This window comes from Jaculus jaculus, chromosome 12, assembly GCF_020740685.1.
Source record: "Jaculus jaculus isolate mJacJac1 chromosome 12, mJacJac1.mat.Y.cur, whole genome shotgun sequence".
Classification (NCBI taxonomy): Eukaryota; Metazoa; Chordata; class Mammalia; order Rodentia; family Dipodidae; genus Jaculus; species Jaculus jaculus.
This window is the reverse complement of record NC_059113.1, coordinates 12,202,535-12,221,445: the sequence shown is the minus strand read 5'-3', so window position 1 is coordinate 12,221,445 and position 18,911 is coordinate 12,202,535. Positions and strand designations below refer to the sequence as shown.

The following is an 18,911-nucleotide window of genomic DNA, read 5'->3' as shown; positions in this document are numbered from 1 at the left end:
GATCTTCTCTGTTAAAACCAAGTCCCTCTAGATAGCAAGCTACCTGTCTGTGGTTCTGCGTAATGAACGGCAGGGCAATGCTTCTTCAGACATTAAATTGAAACAGGCAGCGTTTCCTGTGGTGCAGCTGGGGGTGAGGTATTCCCAGCATGTGCAATCCAGTCCTGCTCTACTAAGGAGGGACGCTCACTGGACATGGATCAAAGGTTCTCTGGCAGTGTAAGGGCTGGGAACAGCTCAAGTGAAGATGAAGGAGGTGGGAAGGTTTTGAAGCCTGGACCCGTCCTGTGAGATATATATATATATATATATATATATATATATATATATATATATATATGTACATGTACATACATAAATATACATATATGTGTGTGTATGTATGTATGTATGTGTGTGTATATATATGCATATATATCCTAAGCTCATGCACACACACTGAATCCTTCCTAGCCGGCACCTGCCCAAGGAGGACTAGTCTCTGAAGGATGTTTCCAGAACTAAATGTAGAAATCTACCTGTCTTTAACTTAAGACTGCCCAGTGGATCTGTGGGATAGTCACAGAAAACTGATCTCCCCAGGACAAGCAAAACCCTACCCACCATAATGAAGAGGAGTCCTGCCTATCAGCTCTGGGATCCCTAAACCATGCAGCCCATCCCCCAAATATGGTGGCACCGTCAAGGCCTCTGCCATGTACCAGGCAGTGAGAACAGACTCACCACTGAGGTTAACAGATTTCTCACTGCTGGAGTGATGGGACCAGATCTGAACAGAGCCATCTAGCACAAAAAAAAAAAAAAAACCTGAGCACTCAGCCACCACGTGTCAGGGCAGAAATTCTCTGAATTTCACTAGACCCAGCAAAGAGACCCCTTGGGCTGCTGTCTTACTCCTCATTCACAATGTCTTCTCTCTCCAGCTAGCCTGCACTCAAAGGGCAGAATGGGCCTTCTGTCTGCACCAACCACAGTGGCAAGTCACAAGGCATAAATCAGCCATCGTGTATGGGACCTGGACCTTCCGCAATATGGCTGGGTTTGGGTTTGTGTTCCGAGTCATGGAACTCTGTACCTGCAGGAGCCCACAACTCTTTCTTCTCACCTTGCCTACATGATCAGGTCAATAAAAGAGCTACTCTCATCTCTCAGGTCAGCTGGTTTCTCTGTCAACACCTGGCTCTGTTGTCCCCCTAACCTGGGCCCCTCCACTAACCCAGAGGCCAGGTGAGTAACAAAACCCCAATAAAGAAGGAATAAGCCTGCCGGCCTCGTCCTTCCGGAAGAAAAGGTCATGCAGGGCCAGCTCAGCTTCCCCAGTCATTTCAAGACAGTCACAAGAAAGGAGCCCATATTCCCATCTCTGACCATGAATACCGGCAAAAAAAAACAAAAAAAAAAAACTCTCACCAAAGTCAGCAATGGGAGAGGGAATACACGGCTTTTAATTCCTGCTGCTGAACATTCCTTCTGTTGCTTCACTAAGGAGGCAAGTTTCCCTCAGGTTTTGGGGCTTACTATACTTTCAGAGGTAAGGTACTTATGTGGAAAAGCAATCCAGTCTGACTTCAGTAGTGACACGAGTCCTACCCAAGGTCTTAGAGCACGGTAGGAACCAGAACCGGAACAGAAGCCTGGGGCCACTCCCCACAATCCTCTAGAATCAACACCCCCAGCTGGCACCACCAATCCCAAGTGCAACGCTCCCCCCCCCCCCACCCGCGCGCAACTATCTGGAAAGTCAGTATAACCCAAAATTCCAAATCCATGTTACTCCAGGAAGTAGGGTCCAGCCAAAGTTGCTCCGGTCCTTACCCTTCCATTTAAGCCACAGGAAGGCACTCCACCCCGTCACCAAACCACAGAGTCTTCTAGACCACGCAGCTCACGTAACGATTTGGAGAAGCCAGTCATTTTGGAACACAGACCAGGCACACACGAGGTCCTTACAGCTGAACCCACAACTCAGAGCAGATGAATTTTTCCTGGCTTGATAGGACTTCGATCACCAGGTGAAACTGCTCGGATGGCTGTTTTATCCATAGCCCTAAAACGCCTAGAGGGGGCCATCCTGAACCAGACTACCTACGTTGGTCAGTCCCAACCTGAAATACCGCAAGAGACATCCCCGCCTTAAGCAGGTGTGAGTTAAGCGCGGTGCCTCCCTAGCGGTTCCCTATCATGCCAAGCCTAGAATCGGGGCATCGATCCTCAGCCAGGAGGTGGTCTGGAGTGGGGCGGGGGGGCTTCCTGAAAACAAGGTCCACACACCAGCACCCACCCGAGCGCCCGTGCAGCGCATCAGATTTGCCCATCTTCTCGGCGCTCCGCGCCCCCGGGTCCAGGCAGCCTATTTCGGCGCAGCCATCAATGTCCTGAGCGTCCTTCTCCGGCTCCCACATCCCGGGCCCGCCAGCCGCGGCGACAGTGCTGTGACCTCCCAGCCCTCCCCCGCCGCGGCACCGCGGTCAGGTGCCACCAGCACCCGGCTGGCCGCCCGCGAGAGCCGGGTCCCGGGAGCGGCTCCGGGTCCCCACCCCCACCCGCACCCCCAGGCCGGAGGCGCACCGGTGCCCACCCCGCGCGCGCCCGCCCGGGCCTCACCTGCTGCCGGCAGCCGGCGCCACGCGGCCTCCCTCACCAGGCCCTGCGGCGGCCGGCGGCGGGAGAGCGGCTCGGTCGGTAGGTCCCCGCGGACAGCCACGCGCCGCCGTCACTGCGTCCGGCCCCGCCGCCGCCACCGTGCGCATGCCCGGCTATATACCACGCGCGTCAGCGGCCGCCCCGCCCCGCCCCGCCCCGCCCCCGCCCGGCCCCGCCCCGCCCCCGCCCGGCCCCGCAGGGCTTGCCACGTGTGGCGTCGCGGGAGCAGCCGCGGTACCCAGCCTCCTGCGCCCGGCGAGCTGGCGCGGGCTCAGTGAGGCCCCGCCGCCCCCCGCCTTTGGAAGCGTCCTCCGTGGGTAGCAGCTCCCACCACCCGGCCTCCATCCTCACAGCTGCAGGGGGCGCCTGGCTTGTCAGAGGTGGAGTGTAGGTGTTCTAAGAGTGCTCGTCAATCTGAACGGCTCTAGGCTTCTCTCCGATTCCAAACGTACTTTAGGTAGGAGGGGGAGCCTCACAGACTTTCTTCCGCATACGCCGGCCAACTGAAAGAACCAAAATGTCCTGCCGCAGTTCCAAAGAAATCATATTCTATCCATTTTGCAAACTAGATTTCACTTTCTCGAAAACATCACATTCCGAAGGAGCCTGGTCCTCTAAGGCACAGCCAGGACAAGCTTTAGTTTTGGGTGAGGAATGTCTGAGGAGTGAGCCTCTTCTTGTGTGGTATGGGCCTATTGTGATGGATATCCAGCCTCGGAAATGCAAATTTCTTGAGAAAATAAATCACCCATTAAGTTCTCATTGTTCTATTTCTGCTGGACATTAGTATTATTTCCTCTATAGCTAAACCCGCTGTTCCTGAGCAGGAGGAAGTTAAGCACAAGTATGGCCAAGGAGCACAGCTCCCAGGTGTCTCTAGATTTGTCTCCAAGTGTCTCTAGATTTGTGCAGGAAAGTAGAACAGAATGCCGATCTATCCAAGTCTTGGAGAGCACCCCTATGAAGACAGTGACATGGGAAAGGAACCCACACAGGGTCTGGAGCAGATAGCTGGAAGAACTACATGCTCAGTGGCAGCTTGCTCTTCGGAGCTGGATATAAAAGGAGAGCCGGGTGTGGTGCCATACGCCTTTAATTCCAGCACATGGGAGGCAGAGGGAGGAGGATTGCTATGAGTTGCAGGTCAGCCTGGGCTGAGTGAAAACTACCTCGAACGCCCCCGCCCCCCAAAAAAGTAAAATTAAAGCTGGGTTTATAAAGCACTTGCCTAGCATGTGGAAGGCCCTGGAAACACTGAAGCCAGTCTGATTCTTTTGATCACTCTGGAAGAAACTGTGCTCCGAGTCTTTCAAAATTCAATTATCCTCATCCTGTAATTACAATGCTCCAGTGGGTCGGGGGAGAGCTGTAGTAATGGTCTCATTTATTTTCCAAGTCATTTCAAGGTAATGATAGCTCCTGCAGAATTTCTCCTACAGCCCCTTCATCTCCATAATAGCCCTTTATATTTGATTTGCTTAAATGCACAGTACTTTTTCAGACATTATGTCATCCACTTGGGTCTCTAATCCAGAGTACAGTGAGTGGGCTGTTAGAAAAGATCATCCCCTTACCAGGCCTTTCCTTGAAGTAGTGGAAAAAGAGTAAGAAACTAGCCAGGCATGATGGTGCAAGTCTTTAATCCCAGCACTAGGAAGGCAGAGGTAGGAGAATCATCATGAGTTTGAGGAAATCCTGGGACTATACTGAATTCCAGCCTGGGCTAGAGTGAGACCCTACCTTGAAAAACAAACAAAAACCAGTAACCAAAAAAAAAAAAAAAAAAAGACTAAGAAACCAACCCAGAAATAAGGCAGAAGATACTTCAAACACATAGAACTGAATAGTCTGAAGCCCGTAAACTCATATCCTAAAGAAATGCGAATCTCTTCTTCAAACAACTTCAGGGATTCCCATGGCTTTTCCAGGCAACTTGTCAATACTAAGTCTTGGATAAAGAACCTGCCAAAGGCTGTTCAAGTGCATAGTGGGAGCAAGGGATGGCTGACACACACCTGCAATCCCAGCACTTTGGAGATGGAAGCAGGAGGCCAGGGTTTGAGAACTAACTTCAACTGCTAATGAGTTGGAGCCTGGGGCTACATGAGACCCTGTCTCAAAACAGGCGCACACACACACACACACAAAGTGCATAATAAGAAGGGGTGAAATGACAAGACACCCTAACATAGGACTTATGTGGCACTGTCATTGTTTGTGACTAAAGGTGGAGCTGTCAAAGTCCACAGAGGCAACCAAAGCTGATAAACTACCAGTAATCCACAGGGGAGTAAAATTAATCATTAACATGGCTCAAAAAAATCAAGGTCCTAAGTCTCCATATCCACCCCAAACAAAATTCTTGAGGTACACCCTGCCCGAGTCCTAGCCAGTCACCACTAGTAAAGTTCTTTAATGCCAGGACTCAGGCTTCTATGTTCCACATTGCAATCCCTTATTTCTCATGATTGCATTTCCACTTACCAGAATTCTAACTCTTAAACTACAGAGATTGCTCATTGGCAAATGCATGCTTACAAAACCTGTCTGCTCCAATACCCACATAAAGGCAAATGCAAAAGTGGCACGTGTCTACATTTGCAACAGCAAGAAGCCCTGGCACACCGACCTACCTATCCATCCATCCATGCATCCATCATCCACACACACACACACCCTCACAGACATGTACAAATAGGGGGGCTGGAGAGATGACTTGGGGTTAAGGCACTTGCCTGCAAAGCCAAAGGACCCAGGTTCAAGTCACTGCCCATGTAAAGCCAGATACACTAGGTGGCACATGCATCTGGAGTTTGTTTGCAGTGGCTACAGGCCCTGGTATATTCATTCTCTTTCTCTGTCTTTTCCTCATGCTCTCTCAAATAAATAAATAAATAAATTTAAATATTAAAAAATAAATAGAATTTTTTAAAAGCCGGGCATGGTAGCATACACTTTTAATCCCAGCACTGGGAAGCTAAGGTAGAACTGTCTGGAGTTTGAATCCAGCCTGGGCTACAGAGTGAGTTCCAAGTCAGCCTGATACAGAGTGACAGCCTGTACAAAAAATAAGAACAGGGCTGGAGAGATGGCTTAGTGGTTAAGGTACTTGCCTGCAAAGCCAAACAACCCAAGTTTTATTCCCCAGTACCCCCGTAAAGCCAGATGCACAAAATGGCACGTGCATCTGGAGTTCATTTGCAGCAGCTAGAAGCCCTGGCATACCCATTCTCTCTCTCTTTTAGTTTATTTATGAGCGACAGACAGAGGGAGGAAGAGGCAGAGAGAGAGAGAGAGAATGGGTACATCAGGGCCTCCAGCCACTGAAATCGAACTCCAGCTGCATGTGCCCCCTTATGCATCTGGCTTACGTGAGTTCTGGGGAATCAAGCCTTGAACCAGGATCCTTAGTCCTCACAGGCAAGCGCTTAACCACTAAGCCATCTCTCCAGCAGGCCCCCTCTCTTTCTTTTCTCTGTGCTTGCAAATAAATAATATCCAAAAAATAAAAAAGAATAGCTGGGCATGGTGGCATACTTTTAATCTCAGTACTCAAAAGGCAACGGTAGGAGGATCACCATGAATTCAAGGTCACCCTGTGACCACATAGTAAATTTCAGGTCAGCCTGGGCTAGAGCAAGACTCTACCTGGAAACCCCTCCACACACACACACACCCTCCAAAAAAATAAAAAAAGGAATTCTAATTCTTCCTCCCTCCCCTCAGCAAGCTTCTCCATTGTTGTGAAGTATATTTTACCTAATCTTTTCAAATTTTAACCTACACTAAAACCCAATTAAAAATTTCACAAAATGGAAATGAGAGCTCAGTGGTAGAATGCTTCCCTTAGCCTTAGGTTTGATTTCTACCACCAAAAATCAAATAAAAAAAAAAGAATGACAAAAAGTCCATAAAGCATCCTTAATATGTTCAGTGCACTGATAGTTTCTAGGATACCTCCATTTATATATTTATTTACTTTTGAATAACAGAGAATGGGTGTGCCATGTCCTCTTGCAAATGAATTAGAGATGCTTTATTAGACTTTAATCACAGGAGATTTCAGTAGAAACCTGTATATCCTAAAATACCATCATACACGTAACAGATTCTTTTGGGAGGTAGGGGTTTGACACAGGATCTCACTCTGTAGCTCAGGCCGCACTGAACTGTGTAAACCAGGTTGATCTTGAACTCATGGCGATCTGCCTGCCTCAGCCTCCCAAGTGTTGGGATTACAGGCATGAACCACAAAGCTCAGCTCATAATGGATTCTTAATAAATATTTGCTGGATGAATTAACAGGCCAGCAGCTCCATAAAAGTTTGGAGTTGGGCAATATTTAAAGGAACTGGACACAAGGAACATACATTGTCATTACTCCAGCCAATGTTATTAAGCAGATTTCCCATAGGAGAGTTGGGAGAAACAGCCAAGAAAATGAGCCAAAAACAGCCAAAGAAATGTAGATCCTCCTCCCCTTACTTTGCCTGGTGGGTGGGGCTGGGACTCAAAACAACAGCCCCTAGGTGGTCTGCACTGACTGAACAGGCTTGGGGATTAGCAAGGGCAGCTCCTCTTCCATCCCAAAATCAGCTCTGGCAATGCTGAATTTGGCTAAGGGTTGCTACTTTTTCTCAGGCTGTTAGGGGATCTGTGATCTCTGATGATTTCTCTGGTACTTCCTGGGGGGGGGGGGGGAGAGATGTATGTTCTACTTTTAGAAAGACATAACAAATTTAAGAGGATCAAAAGAGGGCTGCTGGGATGGTTCAATGGTTACAGGTGCTTGCCTGGAAAGCATGCCAGCCTGGGTTCCATTTCCCAGTACCCATGTAAAACCAAATGCATAAAGTGACACAAGTGTCTGGAGTTCATTCATAGTGGCAAGAGACCCTGGCATGCCCATGCTTACTGTGACTCCCTCTGTCTCACTAATAAAGAAAAAAAAATTTTTAAAGATCAGAGGAAATGAAAAGGTCTTGTCAAATGCCAAGCAGCTCAATTTATGTGCTAAGGCCCTAGACTACTGCCCTGGGCCACAGCTTTAGAATGTCCATAGAGGCCTCCCTTAGGAACCATCCTGTTAGCATCAAATGGGTCACTAGCAAACAGATAACTGGGAAAAGTAACACTTGTTCTGGAGTAATTGATCTATGGAAATGTGTCACTTTAACTTACCTAGTTTGGCATACAATTTTTCACAGTATTCCGTAATAATCCTTTCCTCTCTTTAGTTTGAATCTTTTTAGTCTTGACCAGTCTAGCTAAAGGTCTATTTTGTTAATACCCCCTCCCTCCCCCCCCCCACAGTCTTCCTTTAGCACAGACTAACCTGGAATTCACTAGGTGGGTGGCCTTGAACTCCTGGGGATCCTCCTACCTCTACCTCCTGAATGCTGGGATTAAAGGCATGCGCCACCACACCCGGTTCTATTTTGTTAATCTTTTGAAAGAGTCAATTTATGAATTTGATTTTTCTCTATTATTTTTCCATTCTCTGGTATTTTTTGCTATATCTCCTCTTTATCGTAAAAAGATGTGACAGGGATTGAAGAGATGATTCAGTAGTTAAAAGTACTTGCTTGCAAATCTGAGGGCCTGGGTTTGATTCCCCAATACCCACATAAAGCCAGCTGCACAAAGTGGTACATGCTAGCCCCGTGTGGTAGTGCCCACCTTCTAATCCTAGCACTCAGAAGGCACAGATGAGTTTGAGGCCAGCGTGGGACTACATAGTGATTCAGGTCAGCCTAGTGAGATCTACCTCGGAAAAAATATTGAAAAAACAAAAGTGGTGCATGCCTCTGAATTTGGTTTACACTGGCAGGAGGCTCTGGTGTGCCCGTTCTTTTTCTAATTAAAAGGGAAATAAAAGATTTGTTGGGCATGGTGGTGTGTGCCTATAATCCGACCTGAAGTAGGAGGATCACAAATTTGAGGCCAGCCTGGACTAGAAAGTGAGTTCCAGGTTAGCCTAGGGTAGAGGAAGACCTTGCCTCAAAAAACAACAAAAAAAAAAAATCCAGGAGCCAGGTATGGTGGTGTACACCTTTAATTCCAGCACTAGGGAGTCAGGAGGATGATGATCACCATGACTTCGAAGTCCCCTGTAAGACTATATAGTGAATTCCCAAGTCAGCATGGGCTATAGCAAGACCCTACCTAAAAAACAAAACAAAATAAACAGCTGGTTAAGGTGCTTGCCTGCAAAGCCAAAGGACCCGGGTTGGATTCCCCAGCACCCATGTAAGCCAGATGCACAAGGTGGCACATGCACCTGGAGTTCATTTGTAGTGGCTGGAGGCCCTGGAGCACCTATTCTCTCCCTAGCTGCCTCTCTCTGTCCAATAAATAGAATATTTTAAAACAAACAAGAATTAGCTGGAGGCTGGGGATGTAACCCGGCTGGTGGGTTTGTTCCCCAGAACAATATTAACTCAAATCTCAGAAGCTAAACAGGCTCTGGTTAGTAGTTGGGAGATGTTCAAGGCCATTCCTGGATACTTAAATTACAGGCCAGCCTAGGGCTACTTGAGACCTGTCTCAAAAAAAAAAAAAAAAAGAGCTGGGTGCCAGGATGCACACCTGGATAACTATGCACAGTTCAAGTATCTGAACAGCTAAGGCAGTAGGATCAGTATGTATTTAAAGGCACCCTGTGCTCCATAGCAAGACCTGGTATCAAATCAAACAAAAACATCCCCCCCCATCCCCCCTCCCCCCCCCCCCCCCCCCCCCCCGCCAACCAACCTGGCTGGAGAGATGGATCAGTAATTAAAAGTGTTTGCTTTCAAAGCCTGATGGCCCAGATTCAATTCCCCAGTGTCCATATAGAAAGCTAGATGCACAATGTGGTGCAGGTATCTGGAGTTCCTTTGTAGTGGCAAGAGGCCCTGGAGCACCATTACTCCTCCCCTCCCCTCTCCTTCCCTCTTTCTCTGTTTGCAAATAAATTATTAAAAAATAAATAGGTATAGCGGCTCACACTTCTAATCTCAGCACTCAGGAGGCAGACATAGGACTGCCATGAGCTCAAAGCCACCTGAAGCTGCAGAATCATTTAACAAAATGCTGCCCAAGTAAAACCAAACACACTAAGGAGAGGGTGAGGGTGATCTCTCAGAGGGTGAAGTGTGTGCCTCACAAGCATGAGAACGTGGCAGTGTATGTCTGTAACCCTAGTGCTAGCCCTTTAACTCACTGACTAGCTAATTTAATTTTATGGGTGAGCTCCAGACTAAGAGAAACCCTGTCTCAAAAAGAGGTGAATGGCATTCACTTGTACACATATGCACTCACACAAACATGCAAAATATTGAAAAAAATATATTAAGTTTTTTTCTAGAGCGAGCTCAAGAAGCACTATGTCATTTAAGAATGAGAATTATGCAAACCATGGGGGTACAGGCCTGTAATCCCAGCACTTGGCATGCTGAGGCAGGAGGATCCCAAGTTCTGGGTGGTTTGCAAGATCATGACTCAAAACAAACAAAAATAAACACCCCAAAGAATGAGGTTTCTCAGTCAGACATGGTGGCACACACCTTTAATCCCACCATTTGGGAGGCAGAGGTAGGAGGATCGCTGTAAATTCAAGGCCACCCTGTGATGACATAAATGAATTCCAGGTCAGCCTCGGCTAGAGTGAGACCCTACCTCGAAATGCCCCCCCAAAAAAAGAATGAGGTTTCTCAACAAATTTAAAGAAATGTAGGGTTCTTAAGGGTGTTTTATGGTGGGGAAGTGAACAGTAAGGGACCTTGAGGTATTTTCAAGGGTTACAGACATGACAGAAAGTACGTATGAAGAGGAGGCAAACTTTTATTACTATATATTTTTTTTTGAGAGCGAGAGATAGAAAGAGGGAGATAAAAAGAGAATGGGCACACTAGGGCCTTCAGCCACTTTAACTCCAGATGCATGCAATACCTTCTGCATCTGGCTTACGTAGGTCCTGGAGAATCAAACCTGGGTCCTTTGGCTTCACAGGCTTTTGCCTTAACTGCTAAGCCATCTCTCCAGCCCATCTATTACTATTTCTATTTTTTTTTTTTGGAAGCAAGGTTTTATTAGATGACCTTAAATTTCTGTCTCTACCTCACAGGTGTGGATGTGTATTTGAATGGCAAGCATTTAAGAAAAGGTGGGGAGATTCCCCCCCCCCCAACACACACACACCAAAAAGGAGCACTCCGGTCTCTCTCGAGCTAACAGAAACTGGTCAGAAGAGAGACCTAAAGACAAGATAGACACATACCCCAAGACCCAGCCACCTCGTCTGACACAGAAGTAGAACTGTTACTTTTTCTCGTAAGTCTTTCTACGCTACTCAGGCTGAAACTACTAGGCTCCTAACACAAGGCTGTACCTTTGCATGTGGAGTAATAGATGAATAGCTCTATTTTTTGCAACTCTCTCAAGGAAAATATATTCCTATAATAAATGATACTCTTCAGACACAATTGCACACTTAAATTTGTTTTATTTCCCACCACCTAACCCAATTATTTGAATTGAAAGTAAAAATTAAAGAACACAAAGAATAAAAGACACAAGACAGGTGTGGTGGCGCATTCCTTTAATCCCAGCACTCGGGAGGCAGAGGTAGAAGAATCGCCGTGAGTTCAAGGCCACCCTGAGACTACACAGTGAATTCCAGGTCAGCCTGGGCTAGGGTGAGACCCTACCTCGAAAAAAAAAAAAAAAGTTAAGACACACTGGCATTATATTTAAGTATTTGTTCTGAGTATCTAAAGAAAAGTGTTAGGAAATCCAACTTCAGAAGATAAATTCAAAATGCTCCTTTGCTCAGCCAAAGACCAGTGCTTTAATCACTTTAATTATGTGACTTTTAACTTCCAGCTCTCAGCCTTGCCCTTGGTCACAGATTCCAAATAAAAGAAGGACTGCACTTGAAGATACCAACACTCATCCCAGCCTCTGATGTTCCAACAAAAGGCTTTCTTGGTGTCTTCTTCAAACCCAGGATCTCACACATACTAGGCAAGCAATCTACCACTGAGATACTCCTAGTCCCTTTCTTTTCTTGTTTGCTTGCTTGCTTGCTTGTGTTTTGAGGTAGGGCCTAGCTCTAGTGCAGGCTGACCTGTAAGTCACTATGTAGCCTCAGGCTAGCCTTGAGCTCACAGTGATTCTCCTACCTCTGCCTCCTGAGTGTGGGGATTAAAGGCATGCACCACCAAGTTTGGCTCCTTTTTTTTTAAGTTTTATGTTAAGGTTCTCACACATTATCATCAAAAAGGAGAATTGAGCTCTCTGTTCTCTCCCATCATAGCACAATATGAATAAATATAAATTTTAAAAAGTAAAGTTGGCTTTTAAAGCCCAGTAAAGAAACATGTGGTAAAGTCGAGCCTGAAGGAACTTAAAAGATTTTGAAACAGAAGGGAAAAAACCACATAGAAAATCAGTGCTTCCCCAAAGCACTGAATCTCACAGGCCTGGTGACAACTTTCTCAACTACAGTGTCTAGACTTTGGTAAGAGTGTCATATTTTCCCAAGGCAACTTCAGGAAACCTAAACCTGAATTCCAAATATTCCTCGCAAAGTGAGCCCATGCAGGAAAGGGTTCTTGTGCAAGAGTAATGAGCAATCTCATTCACAAAACTGAAGGCCACAAGTAAGGGTCCTTCTACGTGTTTGGATCACACGTACTGCAGATCAGTCACAAAGAGCAAAGGTGTGTGTATATGAATTCGTATGTTGGGGGCAGCAAGAAAGCAACTGTAAATATACTGTAAATAACTAAAAGGCCCAGGAAACAACTTCAGCTGGATTCTCAAGAAGCCAAGGAATTTTCAGCCCAGTTTCAAGGCTTTGTCTAAAACTTACTTCCCAGAGTCAGGCACCGAGGACCTGAGTATGCTACATGCTGCTTTTAACATGCCTTTCACACCTAATCTATAAAAGCTATGTATTTTCAAACAACTGTAATTCACAGGCCCTTCCCAGTTGCCCAAATAAAATTCTCTACTTTTAAGACACTTGCAATGACTTCGTTACCACCTCTGGCACCAGAAATGGGAACAGCTTACAGCACAGCTTCTAGGCATAACTGCTGCTTCCACAAGTGTCTGCAACTCACATTGCCTTGGGAGGCCCTTTATTTTTTGGAGGGTTGGAGAAGGCAGTGAGGACTGAACCAGGGCTTACACATTACCACCAACCTGTTCCCCAGCCTCTCGGGGACTCAATGTCACCCCACATCCACCCAGTCTCAGTACTGTTAAGTGCCACCATTTGTTTTACAAGGCAGCAAGGCATTTCCAACTTGTTCTTACAAACTCGTTTCTTGGTGACATCAAGGTTTTTTTGTGGGACGGGGGAAGGATATTTTTCTTTTCTTGAGACAAGGTCTCACTCTGTAGCCTAGGCTGGCCTGGAACTCACAGGCTGGACTCAAACTGAAAGTCCTTCTGTCTGAGCCTTCCAAGTGCTGGGTAACAGGCGTGCATCATCACATACTAATACCAGGGTAAATCTAATTCTACAGGGTTGGAGAAAGAAAATGCTAACATAAAAGCCCATTTCCATTTCTGATGATTGAGTCTGGGCCGAGTGGAAAATCAGTCTCCCCCTGCAGCCTGTGCCAGGCTACCAGTCACAGAAAGAACAGGTTCTCGCACAGCTGGATTGCTGGTTCATGATGCAAAATCTGTCCAGACAGGAAAGCTAGCTTGTGGGCATACTTGCAAGGAGCTGGAACTCGGATGGTACCAGGCCAATTCCAGTACATGTGGCACAATTTGAAAGTTAACCTGTAGGCCAAGAAGAAAATGTGGTTCGTATCACCTCTACCCCTAGTTGGGGGCAGGGTCATGCGCTCATGGGGATCCAACACACAGAACACCTGCCAGCAAACTGGGAACTCAGGAATCATTAGTTTTTGTTTGTTTGGTTTGTTGTGTTTTTTTGAGACAAGGTGTCAATCTTTAGTCTTGGCTGGCTTCAAACTTGTAGTGATTCTCCTGCTTCAGCTGGGATTTTAAGTATAAGCACCACATTTGGACAGAATTTTTTTTTCTTGGAACTGTTTCTATCTCTTTTTCTAAGTCAAAGAATGAGTAAATACTCACATTTTAGGCATCTGCTTTTTGTTTGTTTGTTTGTTTTAGCAATTTTAATTAAATAATGCAAAAGTACATTTGGTTAAACATGTTATAAAAATTCAAGCAAAATTAAAAACTTAGCCAATTTCAACTTTTCTACAAATGTAACCAGTGACTATTTTGCTAATTCCCCTGTAGCTGTACTGATAAGAACACGAACAACAGACAGTGAAGTATTCTCCTCACCACAATAGAGGCTGTTCTCACTTTCCACACTGCATGGCCACTACATGGATCTGTTTGTTTTTATATTAGAAGAAAACAAGCCCAGTGTGGTGGCTCACACTTTAATTATATAGCCCATGCTGGCCTTGAATTTGTGGTGACCCTCTTGCCTTAGCCTCGTAGTCCTTGGACCTCTGCCCCTTACCTTACCATCACAGCAGCTATGTTTATGCCCAGAAGAAATACAAATAATTTTTTTTTTGAGGTAGGGTCTCACTCTAGCCCAGCGCACTCTATAGTCCCAGACAAGCCTTGAAACTGACAGCAATCCTCCTACTCTGCCTCCCAAGTGCTGGGATTAAAGATGTACACCACCACTCCCAGCAAAATGTTTGTGATCAGGATACTCTGTGTATGGAGGTTGTCAATCAATTTATTAAAAGTAAAATAAAATGTGCCCATCAAAGGATCTGGTAAAACATTCTTACTGGCCTATAGGTGCAGTATTTTTATTGACTGTAAATCTGTGGGACCGTAAGTGTGTGCTACCATGACTGGCTAGAATAATCTTTAAAAGTACAAATACCAGGCTGGAGAGATGGCTTAGTGGTGAAGCGCTTGCCTGTGAAACCTAAGGAACCCGGTTCGAGGCTCAGTTCCCCAGGACCCACGTTAGCCAGATGCACATGGGGGGTAAACGTGTCTGGAGTTCGCTTGCAGTGGCTGGAAGCCCTGGCGCATCCATTCTCCCTCTCTCTCTGCCTCTTTCCCTCTCTGTCTCTCTCAAATAAATAAAATAAACAAAAAAAAAATACAAATACCAGTGGGTATTGTGGTGTGTCCCTATAATTCCAGCTACTCAACAGACTGAGGCAGAGAAATCACTTCAGTCCAGTCTGGGGTGACATAGCTAGACCCATCTATCTCTTAAACAAATGCCTCAGACTACTCAGAGTCAAAGCTGACTGGCATTAGTGTTTTCTTAAAGCTCTAAAAGTAAGTTTAAATTAAGCCAGTATTGCAGATCACTCCTCAAAAATATACCACTGTTGTCAAGAGACCTGGGAAAGTAAAGGTGTAAAATATCCACCTTAGCTACCAGTCAGGTTTCACAGTGACAAAACAGTACATTTATGACAGACTCACCTCTGCATATGATCAGGGCTCAGGTTTGCAGTGTTAAGGACACAGATATAATGCGTAGGAATGCCACAGCCCTGCCGCACATGGTGGGCAAGAAGGTAGAAATCCACCCTAGCAAGGAAAGAGCACCACCTCGTAAGAGCTGGAAAGCATCTTGGAGTCACTGTAGGTAGCCCCTTCATCTAGGGCTTGGAGGCCAATGACAGGATCAAGGACACAAAGAGTACTAGGTGTGGCAGCTCATACCCATAATTCCTACACTCCAGAGACTGAGGACTAGCAAGAGCATAGGCCAGACTGGGCTGTAAAAGACCTTACCACAAAGAAAGAAAGGGAAAAGCCGGGCGTGGTGGTACACGCCTTTAATCCCAGTACTTAGGAGGCAGAGGTAGGAGGATTGCTATGAGTTCAAGGCCACATCCAGACTACATAGTGAATTCTAGGTCAGCCTGAACTACAGTTGAGACCCTACCTCAAAAAAAAAAAAAATTAAAAAGAAAGAAAAAAGTATACCTAAGAGGCAAAGCTTCGCTATTCTAGATATTTTTAGGGCTTGGAGATATAGCTCAGTGGTACAGTACTTGCCTAGCATGCATGAGGCTCTAGTTTCAATCTCTAGCAATTCAAAATATATATGTGCACACACAGATGGTATGACATATGATATGGTATGTATAACTTTTAGAGCTATGTGTGTAGTTTGGGATTGAGTTCAGGAACTTAATCATTCAAGTCCAAGTGCTCAATCACTGAGTTATATCCTCTCCTAAGCTATACTGTTTCAACAGTAGAACCTGAGGATCCCAACTCCATAACCCTCCACCAAAACCTGGGAAACAGGTCATTTCTGTAGTTTATTTGTCCTCTGCTGAGGACACATGTGCTTTGCTCACTTACCACTCACAGCTTGTTATGGTATGATCGACCACAGTCCCAGGGTTGGGGGTCATAAAGTGATTGTTAGCAGCAAGGTACAGATTGGTGCTGATTTTCTTCTGAACTACAAACACCACCATCTTGGGCTGGTAATTTTCAAAAGCTTCAAAGCACTTTTGCAGCTGAGGAATCTCGTAGTTGGCAACTGTCTTTAGCTGGCCATCAGACACTCCATCTCGGTATATCACGATCTTCTCTGGTAGACGGTGGTTTACCTGAAATAACACCTGCATGAAAAGACTTCCAGGGCCCTCAGCTGAAGGAGCACAGTGGGAAGCTTGCAGACTTCATATAGGGTCCCCTCTGGTAGACAGCCCCAAAGCTAAATGCCTGTGAAATGGGTCAAAAACCTTCTTATTTCTGTATTTCCTCAGGGTAGTTTACAGGGCCTGGTATGGCAATCCTGTTATAGAATATAAAAGCAAAGCAGGCAAGTCATGAGTCACATGTACAAAGTTTATCTTGTTACAAGGGACTGGCAGGAGCCAGTGTGGCTGTACACGCCTGTAATCCCAGCATTCAGGCAGCTGAAGAGCATCGTAAGTTCCAGGCCAGCCTGGGCTATGTAGTGGGACACTATCTTAAAAGGCTGAGGTACTGAAGAGGTGGCTCAGTGTATATAAATAAAGCATCTGCCACTCACCTGAGGTCTGATCCTCAAATCCTATGTGAAAAGCAAAGCACACTGACAGAGAGATCTGTGGTACAGACTGGAGAACTTCTAGACACTTTCAATGAGCACAGCAAAAAGAACAGGAGCAGAATAGGCTCAAAAGAAATCCTGTCTCAAACAAGGTGGACTGGGAAGGATAACACTAGAAAGTTGTTCTTTGACCTCCAAATTTGTGATGTGCATGATTGCACTCACACAAATACACACACACACACACACACACACACACACACACGTGAGCATGCATGCACACATGCACACAAATAGACAAACAGAGATGGCTTAGTGGTTAAGGTGCTTGCCTGTGAAGCCTAAGGAACCAGGCTTGATTCCCTAGCACCCATGTGAGCCACATGTACAAGGTGGCACATGTGTTCGGAGTTCATTTGCAATGGCTGGAGGCCCTGGCACATCCATTCTATCTGCCTCTTTCTCTCTTAATTGAATAAGTAAATCTTAAAAAGAGAGAACTATTTAAAAAGCTGCTTTGAGGCTGGAGAGATGGCTTAGTGGTTAAGGCTTCTGACTGCAAAGCCAGAGGACCCAGGTTTGATTCCCCACGATCCACATAAGCCAGATGCACAATGTGGCACATGTATCTGGAGTTCATCTGCAGCAGCTGGAGGCCCTGGCATGCCCATTCTCCCTCTCTCTCTCCCCTCTGACTCTTTTTTTCTCTCTAATAAATAAACGAAAATAATAAAAACATTAAAAAACCTGATTTGGCTTCAGTTTTATTTTTTGGTATATGTATTTGTGTGTGGGTGCACTTCTGATGTCAGAGTTGTGCTCCACCTTTGAGGCAGGTCTCTTGCCACTGCAAATGAGTCTGGCCTGCAAGCCACTTTATGAGGGTGCAGAAAATTTAACCCAGGCCACAGGCTTTGCAAAGTGCATCAAGCCATTTTTCCAGGCCCCTCTTTTTTTGAGACAAGATCTCATGTAGCCCAGGCTAACATCTAACTCCCTATGTTCCTGAGGATGACCTTGACCTCCTCGTCCTCCTTGCCTCACCCTCCCAGGGCTGGAGAGATGGCTTAGCAGTTAAGGCACCTGCCTACAAAGCCTAAGAACCCAGGTTCGATGCTCCATGTCCCATGTAAGTCAGATGCACAAGGTGGCTTATTCGTCTAGAGTTTGTTTGCAGTGGCTAGAGCCCCTGGCACATCTATTCTCTCTCTCTCTCTCTCTCTCTCTCTCTCTGTCTCTAATAAATAATTTTTTAAAAATTTAAAAATATATTTTTATATTTTTATTTATTTATTTGAGAAGGAGAGAGATACAGAGGATGAGAGTGGATATGCCAGGGCCTCTTGCCCCTGCAAAGGAATTCCAGACACATGCATGACCTTGTGTATCTGGCTTTACACAGGTTCTGGGAAACCGAATAAGATCTTGTCTTGAACTTCACTAACACCATCTTTTTGAAGTTTAGGTTCAATGTTTCAAATATTTTACAAACGTCCCTTTTGTGAGACACCCCAAACATTCTAACAGTCACAGACATGTATTGATTTTTCACAGCCCCTGGAATTACTGTCCTTGTTTGTAGTTCTTTGGGACAGCCTCATATCTCTTCCTTCTTTTTTGGTGCCTCTAGTAATATACAGTCTTGCATAAAGAGTGGCCCTAACCCAGGGTTTCACAACCTAAGCACTGACAACATTTGGCGCTGGGTACATAGTTTTTCATTGTTAAGGTTGCCCCCATGCTCTATAGCATCAATGTTTAGCAGATTTTGTCCTTTATCTCTGCCTACTAAATGCCAACAGCAGTCTCTCCTAGTCATTTCTAAGTCTCTCAACACTGCCCACTGAGAGAACAAAATTGCCACAGTGAATAACCACCATTCTCATCTCAGGGCATGCAAAAGACTCAAGGCCCACTCAAAGAAAACACTTCTGTATTCATCTTGAGAGAAAACAAAGAGAACTTGGATATGGTCCCTCAGGGGCAGCCCCAATAAGCTGACCTGGCTCATGTCCATTTCTTAGTTTGGGTCTCTACTTTCTCCACCTTGCAATTTTCAAACTGCTGCATTTAGCGCATTTCTTACTTCCTTTTACTGATACACTGTAACAAGTGAAGGTAACTCAGGAGCTCACATGCGGAAAAATAAGCAAGCAGATAAAAGGTATTGGGGTTATAGTCAGAAGATCTGGGGCGCAGTGTGACTTCACTGCTTCTTAGCTTTAACCTCCAAGACTTAGCGTCCTGT

At 45.7% G+C, this 18,911-nt stretch overlaps 2 protein-coding genes across 4 annotated transcripts in view; both read right to left on the bottom strand.

The window, feature by feature from the left end:
* The window catches only part of Slc39a14 (solute carrier family 39 member 14), a 53,140-nt gene extending 50,461 nt beyond the window's left edge, over positions 1–2,679 (bottom strand). Inside the window, exon 1 of one of the 2 annotated variants that reach the window (XM_045130949.1) lies at positions 2,605–2,679. The gene's annotated coding sequence lies outside the window, so the exon portion shown is untranslated. The remainder of the gene's footprint in view (positions 1–2,604) is intronic. The other variant, XM_045130948.1, reaches the window with a different exon arrangement.
* A 10,589-nt stretch (positions 2,680–13,268) lies between these two features.
* Piwil2 (piwi like RNA-mediated gene silencing 2) overlaps positions 13,269–18,911 on the bottom strand; it is a 69,471-nt gene continuing 63,828 nt past the window's right edge. Inside the window, exons 20-22 of one of the 2 annotated variants that reach the window (XM_045131624.1) lie at positions 15,982–16,235; positions 15,088–15,195; positions 13,269–13,425 (exon numbers count right to left, since the gene is read on the bottom strand). In XM_045131624.1, coding sequence (XP_044987559.1) covers positions 13,269–13,425; positions 15,088–15,195; positions 15,982–16,235 — 519 coding nt within the window. The remainder of the gene's footprint in view (positions 13,426–15,087; positions 15,196–15,981; positions 16,236–18,911) is intronic. The other variant, XM_045131625.1, reaches the window with a different exon arrangement.